Source organism: Ochlerotatus camptorhynchus, unplaced genomic scaffold (assembly GCF_037179485.1).
Source record: "Ochlerotatus camptorhynchus isolate MF236.1 unplaced genomic scaffold, CSIRO-AGI_Acam_v1.1 ptg000024l, whole genome shotgun sequence".
Classification (NCBI taxonomy): Eukaryota; Metazoa; Arthropoda; class Insecta; order Diptera; family Culicidae; genus Ochlerotatus; species Ochlerotatus camptorhynchus.
Window position 1 is genome coordinate 1932379 of NW_027040516.1, and position 13317 is coordinate 1945695.

Here is a 13317-nt window from a genome sequence, read left to right on the forward strand (position 1 = left end):
TTTGAGAGGTGGAACGGGTTTGGGATGATTTTTCAGGACCTTGGCTACCTTCCAGAATGGTCTGGAGCGGTCGTCCAGATTCTGGACAACACGCCCGAAACTTTCATTTCGGAGTGAGTCCATTCTGGAAGCAATCTGCCTGTTCAGATCGGCCATTTCACGTTTTTTGCCCAGGTCTCCAGTCCTCTGAAACTGGCGTCTACGCACATTTCTCAATCGAATCAATAATTGGGTGTGGGAATCAATAGCAACAAACTTACCCCTCACAGGAACTTGTCGAACGCATGTCTCGTCAGCCTGGGATATGGCCTGTTGGAGTCCTTCCAACGCCCGGTCGATGTCATCTACGGTGTCGAGTAGTGGATTTTCATCGATGTTGCTGTCCACCATTCGACCGTACTGCACCCAGTTGACATGGTGGTAGTCTTTACGCAGGCAGCCTCTAGCAGGAACCACGTTGACACCGACTTCAGTCACCACCGGTTGGTGGTCGGAGCTGAGATCGTTGTGCGCCTCCGGCTTGGATAGTCCGATGTTTGACAGGAAAAAGTCTAGCGTGGAGGGATTTCCCGCTGGAGAGATGAAAGTTGGCTCGTCCGGAAATTGCACTGTGTACAGTCCATGTTGTGCGTGGTCGAACAATAGAAATCCGTTTCGATTCCTCTGGTAGTTCCGCCAAGCTTCATGGCGGGCGTTCAGGTCGCCCCCAACGATGAATCGGGAGCTAGTACGGGTGATGGCGGTCAGGTCCTTCTTGAATTGGATTCCTAATCCGTTGCTTGCGGTACACTGGCGTGGGCAGTAAACAGCGATGAACCGGACGTTTCCAGTTGGTGATTCCACCTCCACACTAATGGCCTCGATGATAGAAGTGCGGATGTGGGGCAGAGTGCAAAACTTGATTCCCTTTCTGACGATGACCGCTACACCACCCCCCCTGGAGCTGGTGCGATCAAGCCGGATAATGTTGTGGTCAGGCAACCAGAAGCTGTCACCGAACTTTAGGTGGGTTTCGGTTAGAAGACCCACGTCGATGCTATGCTTGCGGAGGAAGTCGGCAAGCTCAATCTGTTTAGCTCTTACAGAGCAAGCGTTCCAGGTAGCGATGGTTAGCGGTTTAGACACCATATTGGATGATGAACTTACCGAGCACTTGGATCTGTTCGGGCTTATTGCGGCACTTACGTAGAGCACCGGTCATGTTGATAAAAATCTCCATCAGTTCGTCTGCTGAGAACAGATCGGGATTGTTTGTTTGAGCTGTTGGTTGCCTCCAGAATCCAGGGGGGGATGGAGAGCTTTGTCCAGCAGAAGATCCAGACGTTTCTTGAGGGGGCGTGGATCGCACCCTGGGATTCGCTTGTCCACGAAGAGGTGGAAAGTCCTCTGTCCTGAAAGCCGGGGCCTTATCCTTCCTTCGTGCTGGTTGATTGTTGGTGGACGCTTGATTTCGGATGCGCTTGAAATCCTCGCGTTTAGGGCACTGCTTGTTGGATCCTTGGTGAGCACCACCACAGTTGGCGCATTTGGACGCCACAGTTTCATCCGCAGCACATTCGGAGGTGGCATGGTCTTGAGCGCAATTTCCGCACCGTGGTTTAATGTTGCAGTTGCGGGTACCGTGTCCGAAGTTCAGACACCGCTGGCACTGAGTCACATCGCGATGGCCGCCACGGTATGGCTCCCAGCGAACGATGATGGAATTGATGGACCGGATGGCTTTCAGTGCGTTGAGCGTCACCGTTCCCTTCTGGAAGTGTACCAGGAAAAGGCTATCCGGATACGCCTTCACATTCTCGTCTCTTCTTGTCATTCGATACACGGCACTTGGGGCCAGCTTGTACCGGTCCCTGATTTCTGATTCGATAAACTTCGGGTCGAAGTTTGGTAGGCCCCTGATGACGACCTTGAACGGCTTCTCACCGGGAATGTCGTGGGTAAAGAATTCCACCTTGGAAGTCCTCAGGTGGGCGACGACCACGTCAAACTCCATTTTGGTACGGAGCATCACTTTAGTGCCGACTCTGCCCAACTTGTATTCGGCTTTAACACCCAGCGTCGCTAGATCCGCAATGAGCACATTAAGATGGGCATTTTTCACTACCAATGGAGGTAGCTTCACTTTTGCCGAGCTCATTTCGGCAGTATTCACGGTTTCGGCAGCGTCACCGAAATCTCCAACATCGCTGTTGTTCGTCGCAGTGACATCGGACTGGCCTCGATTCTTCTTCCTCTTCTTACTGCGTTTTTCCAACACAGCTGGCTGGATATTCCCATCCATGGGGAGAACAGCAAACCTGTTCGAGGTAGGCACACCGGAGCTTCCTTCTCCGGGGTTCTGGACCTTCGCCGGGCTTCGCGACCGATGCTTCCCCATTACGGGGCACACACACACGCACGACAAACCGCGAAAGAGAGAGCGCGAACACTATCGCAATGAACTTTTCAAACAACTCGAGAGAGCGAGCTAACACCGAACTGAACTGCTTGACGATCAAGCAGAGAATGTGATGGAACGGGCGACCTTGTTGGACGCTTATATAGTAGAACAGAAAATATCAGAGGTGTCAGATACTCGCATCTGATGTCTCGGTTGGAGAAAGTATAAGAATATAAAAAAATCAATCGATTTTCACCATCTTTAGACAATGGTTTACTTTTAACCATTTTTGAATAGTTTACAGAATGAAATCAATAGTTTTGAAACATTCAGCTATAATTGCTATAAATATTTCCGATCGATTGATGCCATTATCTCGTAAATCTATCGAGAGACGGTTGAGTTATTATCGTTCAAAACCTTTTAATTTTTTGTAACGCATCCAAAATGACTGTTTTCAATTTTGTACCCCCGTATGTTGCCGAAAGACGTTATCCAACGTCAAAAAATGTAACAGAGGGGTCCCGATTTTAATATTATGTATGCTTATGCCTTCAATTATGTTCAATTTAGTGACATTAAGAGTTGGTGCACAAACATCCACATTAAAAAGAATAGCTTAGACAAAATATTATAACTTTAAATTCACTGTTTATCACATTGGTGTCATAAAAATAGTTGGTGTCTTCAGAAAAGTTGCTTATTTTGATATTATCTAAAACTTTGTAGAATATATGAATACAATACTAAATAACTCAATAAACTAGTTTTAAGGTAGTCCTAGGAGAAAACCAATTATATCTCTTTAAGGTTAAGATGATTCTTTGCAGAGCCCACTTCAAGTTTTCTAGAGCATACATAAATCTCGGACACTGTTGCGACACCGCTCATGAAATTGAAAGTCCCCATTTGATGCACTGCAGCAAACGTTAAGTTCCAGTTTCCTTGTTGTATGTTGTGTAGGTAAGTGCTGATATGTGTGCTCTTGAAATTGCGAAGTGTAAATGATATAAAGCCTTTGACTGGTTTATTTTGAAGGATTTTCACGGAAATTTCTTCCAACATATCCTGGAAGTTTTTCTAATTTGCCCTGGAAAATTCTTCCATCGTTCAACGGAAGTTTCAACAACACTGACTTCACCCAAAAGTCCTACTGGCCTCCACTGAAAGCGGAAAATATTTTTTTATTATTTATTATTTAAAAGTTTCTTCTGGCGTCACACAGATGACGCTTCTGAATTCTTCTGAAAGTGTCTTTCAACATTCCCAGAAGTCCCTGTCACAGCCATTGATTCTGTCTTCTGTCTCGCAGAAGTTCCTTTAAACTTTTTCTGGAAGTCTCTTTCAACGTCCACTGAAAATATCTCACAGCCCCGCAAGCATCTACCGGTTTCGATTGGAAGTTTCTTTACCTGGCAGCTTCTCTAACTTTGCACTAAAGATTCTTGCAACTTGCCCAGGAAATTTCTTTCAACTTTCTCTAAACAAAATTTCAGGCTTTCTCCGTGAGAGTGGCTCCCAATTTCCATGGGAAGTTTATTCAGAGTTCCGCATGAAATTGATTTAAACTTTTCCCGGCAGTGTCCTCCAACATCCGCCAGTAGTTTCTGCCAGCTTCCTCCGGAAGTTTCTACTGGCTCCTCGCAGAGACATGCACATTTGACCAAGTGCATGATTTCTAAACTCAAATAACAGACTATAAACCGAAGATTAGCAGTTTAATTCATTAAAGACGAGATCTTAATAAAATTAATAGAAAAGAGAAAAAAATCCATCATTGCTCAAAACAGCTCATCTATCCATCCTCCCCTATTGAATCATTCATTGAGACCGTGATAATCCAACATTCCATCGACCCAATGAAAGTGACGGATTTCTTAATTAATTGATTTTCACCCAAATCACAAACACACCCTAGTGAGTCCACTAGAGCAGTGCTTACAAGGCTGCGGTCATTGTGTTGGGTGGTTGTTGATCAAAGATCGGAAAAATATGAACAGCCACACAAAGACTGCGGAAAACCACAACCACCCATATATCAATGCAGTGCAGTGCAGTGAGTGAGTGCGCGAAGCAACAAACCGTCCGCCCGTCGCCGATCAGCCGCCCGTCGTCGTCGTTGTTTGGGCTCTGCACTGCTGCGCACCGCCTAAAGAGTGACTATGCTGGCTGAACGAACGAAAATTGCAATTCACTCTCCTCATTGCAAGACTGATCGCCGACCAGGACGGACGTGTGTACAACCTTTCTCCGCTCGTGATCTTAGCGATCCTGTTCTGATCTAGTTTCGCGATTCTCGCCGTTTTCGAACGTGATCGTATCTAATTTGCTGTTTGATTTACTGTCTCGAACGCAAAACCCAACGTTACGCCACCATAAACATTATCACCCAGGCCCACCAACTGGGGTGGTATGTAACTGGAAGCAGGAAAAGCGTGCTTTTATTTTCCATTCGTGTGCACTGCGTGGAATGTGTTATTCGCTATCAGCTCATGTAATACGCGTGTGAAAAGTTTAGTGGCTCCATTGAAAGTGCCACAGACAAGGAAGCACACCGCAGCACGTGGAGGAAAAGTGAGTGCGAGAAAATCAAAAATCCATCTCTCGGAAAATCTTGCGTGCATGGACCTCGAATCTACCTCGGCTAAAGACGCACAGCCAAGAGCCGAGACCGTCACATGTCAGTCAACCTTGCGGTTATTTATCTTTTTTGTTTGCAATTCCATTTTCCAGCGCACCTCCGCCACCAAGTGCGATATTTGGCGCGATTAATTAAATCCATAAATTAAAAGTGAAACTCGTGCGATTTGAGACGCGGTCAGAAGCAAAAGTGGTGCATCATCGCTCGCAAATACCAGCCCATATCGGACGGTTGTTGTTGTTGTTGAGGTGGTTGCGGCGAACTCCAGTACAAGCGCGCTAAAGGTTTGACGTCGATGATCGACTGCAATCGCAACATAATAATTCCACGGCATAAACGCTGAGTGTGGGTTGTATGGAAAAGCTGAATCATTCGCATCGATAGAGGCGATCTTGGAGGAAAGGAGGAACGAGTGGAAGAAGGCGATTTTGGGTGATAATCAACTACCGATATCCGCAGGAAACTACCAAACTCGGAACCGAAACTTGTCGGGTGCGAAGATGGCGTTCTTCAAGAGTATTTGGAAAAACAATTCCAAGCACAAAAGTAAGTAATTGATCAAATCTGTCACGGGGGTATTCTGAAGCATGTAAATATAATATATGCATTAGTGTGGATTAATATAGCTGTTCTGGCCATTCTCCCTAAATGTGAACGCTTTTGGTTGAGCAGTCGATTAATCATGTCAGAAAGCTAACGTTTTTGTCATCAATTAATAGCTAATTTGTTGACGTTCAACCAAAAAGTGGTCTTCAGAAAAGTTGTTTAGCTGATTGCATCTGAAACTGAACTGTCCCAAAAATGCAAAAAGTGTGATAAAAGTGCACATTTCCGTCGAATCGCTTTTGCTTTCGGAGCACTTATTGCTTGCATCATAAGGAATAAGTGCACCGAAGACACCAATACACATTGCACTTTTTAATAGGTGAAAACGCACTTATTAGTCCAGTTTGGTGTAAATGCGCAATAGTTGGGAAAATGTGTAATTCCCATATAAACTTCGAAGGGCCAGTGTCAGTACGAGTTCGCAAACAAATGAGCTCAAATTTTGGGAGAATTATCAGGACCTGATTTGGAATAGATTGAGTGGGATGGAGCAAAATGCAAGTAAATACCGTATGCGTGATAATGTTTGCACCATTCAGCAATGTCAAAATTTAAAAAATTCTCAAAAATTTCGTTTTTTTTTTATTTATTCAAAGGGGGGATGTTTCTCAGAGTCTTAAAATATGTTAATCAACGATCGACTTTCCACTTGCTGCAATTACGGCCTCCCGACGCTTCTGGAATGCACGGCAGGTTCTAATAATGTAGTCTGGATCCATTTCTCTCCAGGTACGGGTCAATGTTTGTCTGATGCTTGCTGTACTCGGGTGGCGTTTAGAACAGGCCTTGGCCTTCATGACGCGCCATATTGAGTAATCCAGCGGATTAAGATCGGGGCTGGATGGCGGCCACATATCCTTCGCCTAGAACGGAAGATGTTCCTGCAAGCACTTCTGAGTGCGGTTCGAGGTGTGGCACGGAGCCCTATTTTGTGGAGATACAACATTTGGCTTCGGACCGTACTGTTCTTTGGTCCACGGAAGAACATACTTACTTAAAATCCCGATGTAGACCTCCGTGTTGACCTTGTCGCCTTCTGGAATGAACACCGGGTCCATTTTTTTGCCATCGGAAGCCACCAATCCAAACACCATAACGCTAGCAGGATGCTTGGTCAGATACACGTTCTTGTGCTCGTCGGCCACGTCTTTTACCGGAAGAGAACTAATATAACGGTTGGTTCTGGAATTTGATACGGGATCGACGGTAAACATGCTCTCGTCAGTGAATAGGATTACCGGATTTTTTCACTTAATGAAGTTCAAGATTTTCTTGCATCGTTCGACTCGTAGCTCCCGGATGCGGTTGGTAATCATGTGAGTTTTTTTCCGTGCCCTCGACTTCGCCCTGCAATCTTCCTTTACGAGCTTCCGTGCCGTAAAGTCACTGATCCCGTGTTCCTTTGCCATTTTCCTTATTGAACGCACGGGATTCACCCGAATCTTCCTTTTGATAGCAGCGACAACCCTCGGAACAAGAGCTGACCTAGGACGACCTGTGGCCACCTTCGAGGATAGTTGTCCTTTTTGTTCTCGGTCTGAAACCCTTTTGACGGTCCACCGGGACACTCCCACGGCGATTGAAATGTCTTTTTGCAACATTTGCGCGTGGGACAAATCACGAATACGCTGCCACTTCGTCATGGTGCAACTGTCAAACTAAGTAAATCATTTTCTTTTATACACAGCCTACTACCATAGAGGTAACTCTAAGACTAGTAGGTCCCGAAATAACGTGCTCAACTTTTTGGCTCAGCTCTGGTACTCTCTTCGATCCCAAGCTAATCGATTCACCCCTCGAAACATAAGAAAATCCACTAACCCCTCATTTTATCCGTCAAACTTTCATAGCGAATCAAAACAAACATTCTGTAGTACTAGAATTTCGACTAGAATGGGGTACGTTAATCGATTTGCTTGGGACCAATAGGCTAGTCAAGTAGTGAGCCAATTTAAAATCGTTAGTTTCGTATTGATTGTTGCTACTACGGTATGAGCTATTGACCTTTTTGACGTTTAATCATCTTTCTCTATCTAGCACACATGGATGAATGGACGGTTTGTTTTCCCACTAATCTGTCTCCTTCTTGCTCGCACTCGTTCGCTTTAAATGGTACAGTAGTGTGCGCCGATTAAACGTCAAAAAGCTCTATAGTTTACGTGCATGCAAAGAAAACCAAGGCATTGTATGCACAGGTGAAACGAGAACCTTATTTGTACGATGGTGCAAAGATTATCACGCGTAAGGTATGTTTCTCAGTGCACAGCTGCGAAACTGGAAAAAGCAAAACATTCTTACAATTGTGTATAAAAGATTTGCGAAATCTGTAATAAATCAATACAAATGAGCAGTTTATTGGAAAATTTCTCCGAAAAACTGGAATCTGACACCAGCCTCTCCGATTTTGATGAAACATTGATAAGACTTTCCATTTTTTGAGTGATTTTAATACCCACCTCCCCTGCGTCGACAGTTCATAATAAAATTGCCAAAAGTTTAGACAATCGCTAATATTACTGAGCAAATATTTTTTGTACAGAAGTGGTGTAAAATGTGCAATACTGGCCAGAAAAACATAACGTCTTATGGGTACTTTACTACCTATAATCGCATAAGATACATTGGGGGAATTGTGACCGGGAAAATCAAAGCTCGCTACACCAATACTGTGTAGGGTAGGACGGATACAGATTGCCACCCTGAGTTTAGCATTATTTTTATATGTCAAGAGCAAATTTTCATTATGTCGTAAGTAACATTCGCACCGATCCGAGAAAAATAAAGTTTTGTTTTGATGACCGAAATGTTATTCCTATTTCCAATTAAACACATATAATCTCATAGTGATAGCAATGTTTAACATATTTAGCCGGGTTTTAATCATACAAAGGCAAATCGCTAGCTTTCGTTTGGTGGCCCCTATTGTTACTTAAGTCATAGTGTATTTACCAGGATATTCGGGAGAATTATCAATTACGTCTCCTTACGTGCAGCCCATTCATCATTTTAGGACCACCGAAATCATCTTAGCAACAAACAGTTCTATTTATTCACTTTAATAATGAGAAAGCGAAACGACGAAATTACACTTTTCACGGGTTTCTCAGTGCTGTTACTTAAGGCAAACGGCATCTCCATAGAAATCGGGTGCTTAAATAACATCGAAAACTATTTTGATCGGAAGGTGATTACGTCAAAAAGCAGTTCGACTGGTAAATAAATTTAAAAATGGGATGTGATCCTATATTCGTACAGTATATAGTGTAATAACAGGAGCCTCGATTGACACTGATAGCTCGACTTTGTTTACCTTTGTTACATTCGACGTAATGAAAATTTGCTCTTGATGTAATGATCGCAATTAAAGACTACACTCAAAAAAAAAAAGTGAGACACACAAAAATGATCCTCAAAAATTAATAAAATTTTCTTACAATATAAACTACAACATTATAGTTGGGTTTCTATTTCATTGCTTTATTGGATCTCCGCTCCATAACCGAATGACCGCACTTTGCTCTTGACACCACTCATAAGGTTTTGGGCAATGGTGGGGCCGACTTCTATTGATACTTTTCTTTGCCTTATTCGTTTAGCTGTACGGAGCCGATAGTTCATTGTTCATTGCTTTTACCAAAATTTACTTATTAGACATAGATAGTAGAAGTTGGGCCTAATACTTGCGGCTTACCCGAGGTTTCCTAGTGGATTCAGCATGCGGCTAGGGGAAATGGCTCGAAAGGGTTTTTATTGTTGCTAAATAGCTTTTATTGTAGCTTTCAATTGGTTCTCAATGCGTTCGTCATACAACCTTTTGCAGTAAATCAATCCTGAAGAACTTCGAGAGTACACCCTTCAGAACCTTTTCCAGGGTGGACCAACTAGACATATTTTAGTGTTAATGAGGTTTTGGTGGATGCATTAATGACAAAATAGCCTTGACCAGGGTTTTATGAATGTTGTTTTATAGTTGCTTTGTAGTATTTCATAAAACTTAAAATGTTACTTGGGAATGTAATACGCTTTGGAACTTAGATGAATATATATAAGTTTTAAATAAATTTCATGTCAGATAATTTCACTTAGATTCTACATGAATTTATAGTGTGAAAATTGCTTTTTGTTGAATTTTCTGATAAGTATGATGTTTTATTTTTGTCATGATATACCATTTATTTATGGTATGTTTTTAGAACGAGGAATTGACGAGGAATGATCTCACCCGAAAGATTGGCAGAGGAAGTGCAGCTGGCCGGAAGTTGCTGGAACACATAAGACATCCCTAATAAAATTGTTATGGTTATTTTGCTTAACGAAGTATTTAGGTATCATCCAAACCATTTGTGGAATAGTTCTATTATTTGGGTTATCGTTATCTATTATTTTATAAGGAATATATTATCAGCTTTCTGAACGATACAATTTTTATTATCTTGAAAAATTATTTTAAAATTCCTAACCATGGATGATACTACGAAGAAATTTACTAAAATTTAAGTGAAAACATAATAAAATTTACTTAGCAAGTACCATAAAATCTATGTTGTTTTCTAGTGGATTGGGCGAAGATCTTTTCACTTTGAGTAATTTTCACTTAGATGCTACATGAAAATGAAGTAAAATGTACTTCCAAAACCTATACTACCTATTAGAGTTGTATGTGGATTAAAATTTGAACTTTCATATGTAAAACGTAAAATTTACGTGAAAAACTAGATGGAAATTTTTTTTGTGTGTTTTCATGTTACATCTAAGTGAAAAAATTTCTGAGTGTATGAGATGTGAATCTCGGGATGCTAAAAGTAAGGTGCGAATAAAGCCCTCTAGTTAAAGTATGAACGACTGTCACCACAAAACTGAAAAAAAGCTGTTCCAATCGAGAAAAGCTGTGCATTTTTAAGGATCGATTAGAACAATTTTTGACAAACGTCCATACTTTCACTGTAGGGCTTTAGGTGCGAATGGTGTAGACAGAACTTCTAATTCAGCTCTGATCAGCCTAAATTACTGCAGTCAGGGTTACTTCCACTCACTTGCTATAAAAAAAATTGTTTTTCAGAATTATGAAATCATTGGATGTTATAATGATATTTAGAACTTGTAAGTTACGAGAAGAGGTCGTGAAGTTTTTTTGTTTGACACATAAAATCTGTCAATATTGCTTTCAGAGCGTCAAAATCAGTGATTTTACGATTCGTGCAATATTGACAGGTATTATGTGTCAAACACATACTTTACATAACTTAAAAGTACCAAATATCATTATAACATCTACCTAATGGTTAAATAATTCGGGAAAACTTTTATTTATAGCAAGGGAGTGAAAGCAACCCTGTTTGAAACAATGAATCTAATATTGGTTGCAATTTTAATTCCAATTAACAGTTTATCAATTTTAAGAGTAGCACCCCAAAGAACTATTAAAGGCTTGTCGGGGCACCAAGTGATCTGCTAAGCTTAGTCTGTAAGCCATTGCCCCATACTTTTAAAAGGCATTCTCAGCAAAAGAAAACTTTTGGAATTTATTTTGCATTTGTTTTGATTTTTGACGTAGGACTACGTCTTTGATTTCTATATGGGGGTACACTTTGTGAAAACCGAAAATGGAACATGTAACAAATTAAGAAAGATTTTGAACGTTAATAACTCAGCTGCCCCTGGTCCAATTTCAATACTTTTATCACCTATGGCTACGCATCGATAACAATGCTTCCGAATGTTGATTTTCAACAAGAAACTAGTGAAACACTGGTAAATGTCCAGCATTGTCCAAAAGCGTCGAATTAACTATTAAATCCACCAATTACCTGCATGCATATGCTGCTTCTCCAGCACAGTCGTCAGAGAGTAGTAAGTAGACGAAACAAGTCGAAGTGGCATTCGCCTCCGATCCTCGGGCGCGTGCGAATAGGGAGGATGGAATTGCGTAATATTTTGCACACTCATCGCCATACTCAGAACCACACGCTCCCAACGACCACACCACTGTGTAGTGGTGTTCGGTCGTCGAAATTAGTAGCAGCAGTAGCAGCAGAACTAGCTAGGATTTGTTTTACTTCATATTTCACAAAATTGCTTTCGAGTGTTAAGACATCGTCTCCCGCAAAGTTTATATTTTTTCCTCTACCAACACATACATCAGGGCTAGATAGATCTCCACAGGATCTATAGAATCCACGCAATTTCAAAAAACCAAAATGCAAAGCATTAGTTAATTTTCAATAGGTCACCATTGAAAAATACGAAATGTCCAACTGTTGCAATGGTGATCAAAATTATCACCGTATGTCTGAAAACAGCGCATTCCCTAACACAGACTTCAAAATCGACTTCGATGCGGTCCCACTGAACGGTGCTCATTAAATCACCGTAAGTGGTGGTGTCCAGTCCAGCAGCAGCAGTAGTAGCAGCAGCAACAGCCGCAGGAGTGCTTTCAACAACAACGAAAGGCTGCCTGCAAGCAGCGAGCTGCAGAGCTCATATAAGCAACCAAAGAGAAGAAGTCCCACCGCTAGGCTAGGATCGGAATCAGTAGCTCGTCGTGCTCAGCTCAGCATTACTCAACCATCACTACAAAACGGTCCTTTTCAGGACCACCATAAATTTGTTAAGAGTATTATTTTGAAATTTGTCAAGGTCATCAGTTCCCGCAAGCAGCTAGCTATCAAGGCTCAAATTGGTATCTATAGAAGGTGTGGAATTGTAGGCCCGAATGTATTGGTGAGATTAATCATCGTCCGACCATTTTCCAGAACACTTTGAATTTGAGAGAAGTGGGAATAATTCGCTTTGGGTGTATATTCAGTCCCCAGAAAGCCAATAAAATCAAATATATGAGAAAATTAGCTCTCACGAGTTTAATTTCTCGAAGTCCCTCCTTTTTTACATACTCTGCACAAACGATACTTTCCGCCCCGCCCCATTCATATAATTTGGAAGGAAATCCTGTGAGGGGTGAATTGAATACACTTTAATACCAAAATGCACAAAACTTAAAAATTCATAAATAACAAAAAAAAATCAAAATACACCTTTTAAAGTCGTAGATCAATCGAAAATACTCAAGATGACAGTCCCTTGGATTCTCTTCATCAACTTTCTCTTTGAAATACGCTTACAAATAAAAAACGGAAAGAGTTAAGATAATTGATGATTGATCAATTAAAAGAACTAAATGTTAACATTTGTTCCGTCCACTAGCGGTCCTACGTCAAGCTTCCGTTCGTGCCCCTAGGCACAGACCCTTCTACTTTTTTGTATTGTAATAACTTTAACACATTATTCCAAAAAATGTCCGTAAAATTATTGTAAAATGTAGCTTCTGAGATGTTTTTCAAAGTCCGACACATTGAATATTTCTGTAAGTCCCATTGACGTGTAGATTTCTCCAAGTCTGAAAATTTAACTATGTCCAAGAGTCCTGAAGAATTTCAGGATTCAAGGATTAAAAAAAAAAAACTAAGATCAATTTTCACTATACATGACCAAAGCAGCCCAATAACTAAAAACTCCATGCTCATGGTGCTCATGTAAATTTTGAGCTTCGGAGACATGAACACAGCTAATTACATACAAATTAATGAAAGCGACCATATCCGAAGTCACATTGGCCACACCCAAACATGTTACGGGACGTCCTGGCAAGAGGTCAAAATCTGACAGGAGCCAATACGCATAATCCCATGAGAAT

At 41.6% G+C, this 13317-nt stretch overlaps 1 protein-coding gene across 2 annotated transcripts in view; it reads left to right on the forward strand.

The window, feature by feature from the left end:
* Window positions 1-4503: 4503 nt before the first annotated feature.
* LOC135707516 (low density lipoprotein receptor adapter protein 1-A-like) overlaps window positions 4504-13317 on the forward strand; it is a 50679-nt gene continuing 41865 nt past the window's right edge. Inside the window, exons 1-2 of one of the 2 annotated variants that reach the window (XM_065229366.1) lie at window positions 4504-4954; window positions 5114-5567. In XM_065229366.1, coding sequence (XP_065085438.1) covers window positions 5522-5567 — 46 coding nt within the window. In that variant the 5' untranslated portion in view covers window positions 4504-4954; window positions 5114-5521. Of the gene's footprint in view, window positions 5568-13317 lie in introns of both variants that reach the window. The other variant, XM_065229362.1, reaches the window with a different exon arrangement.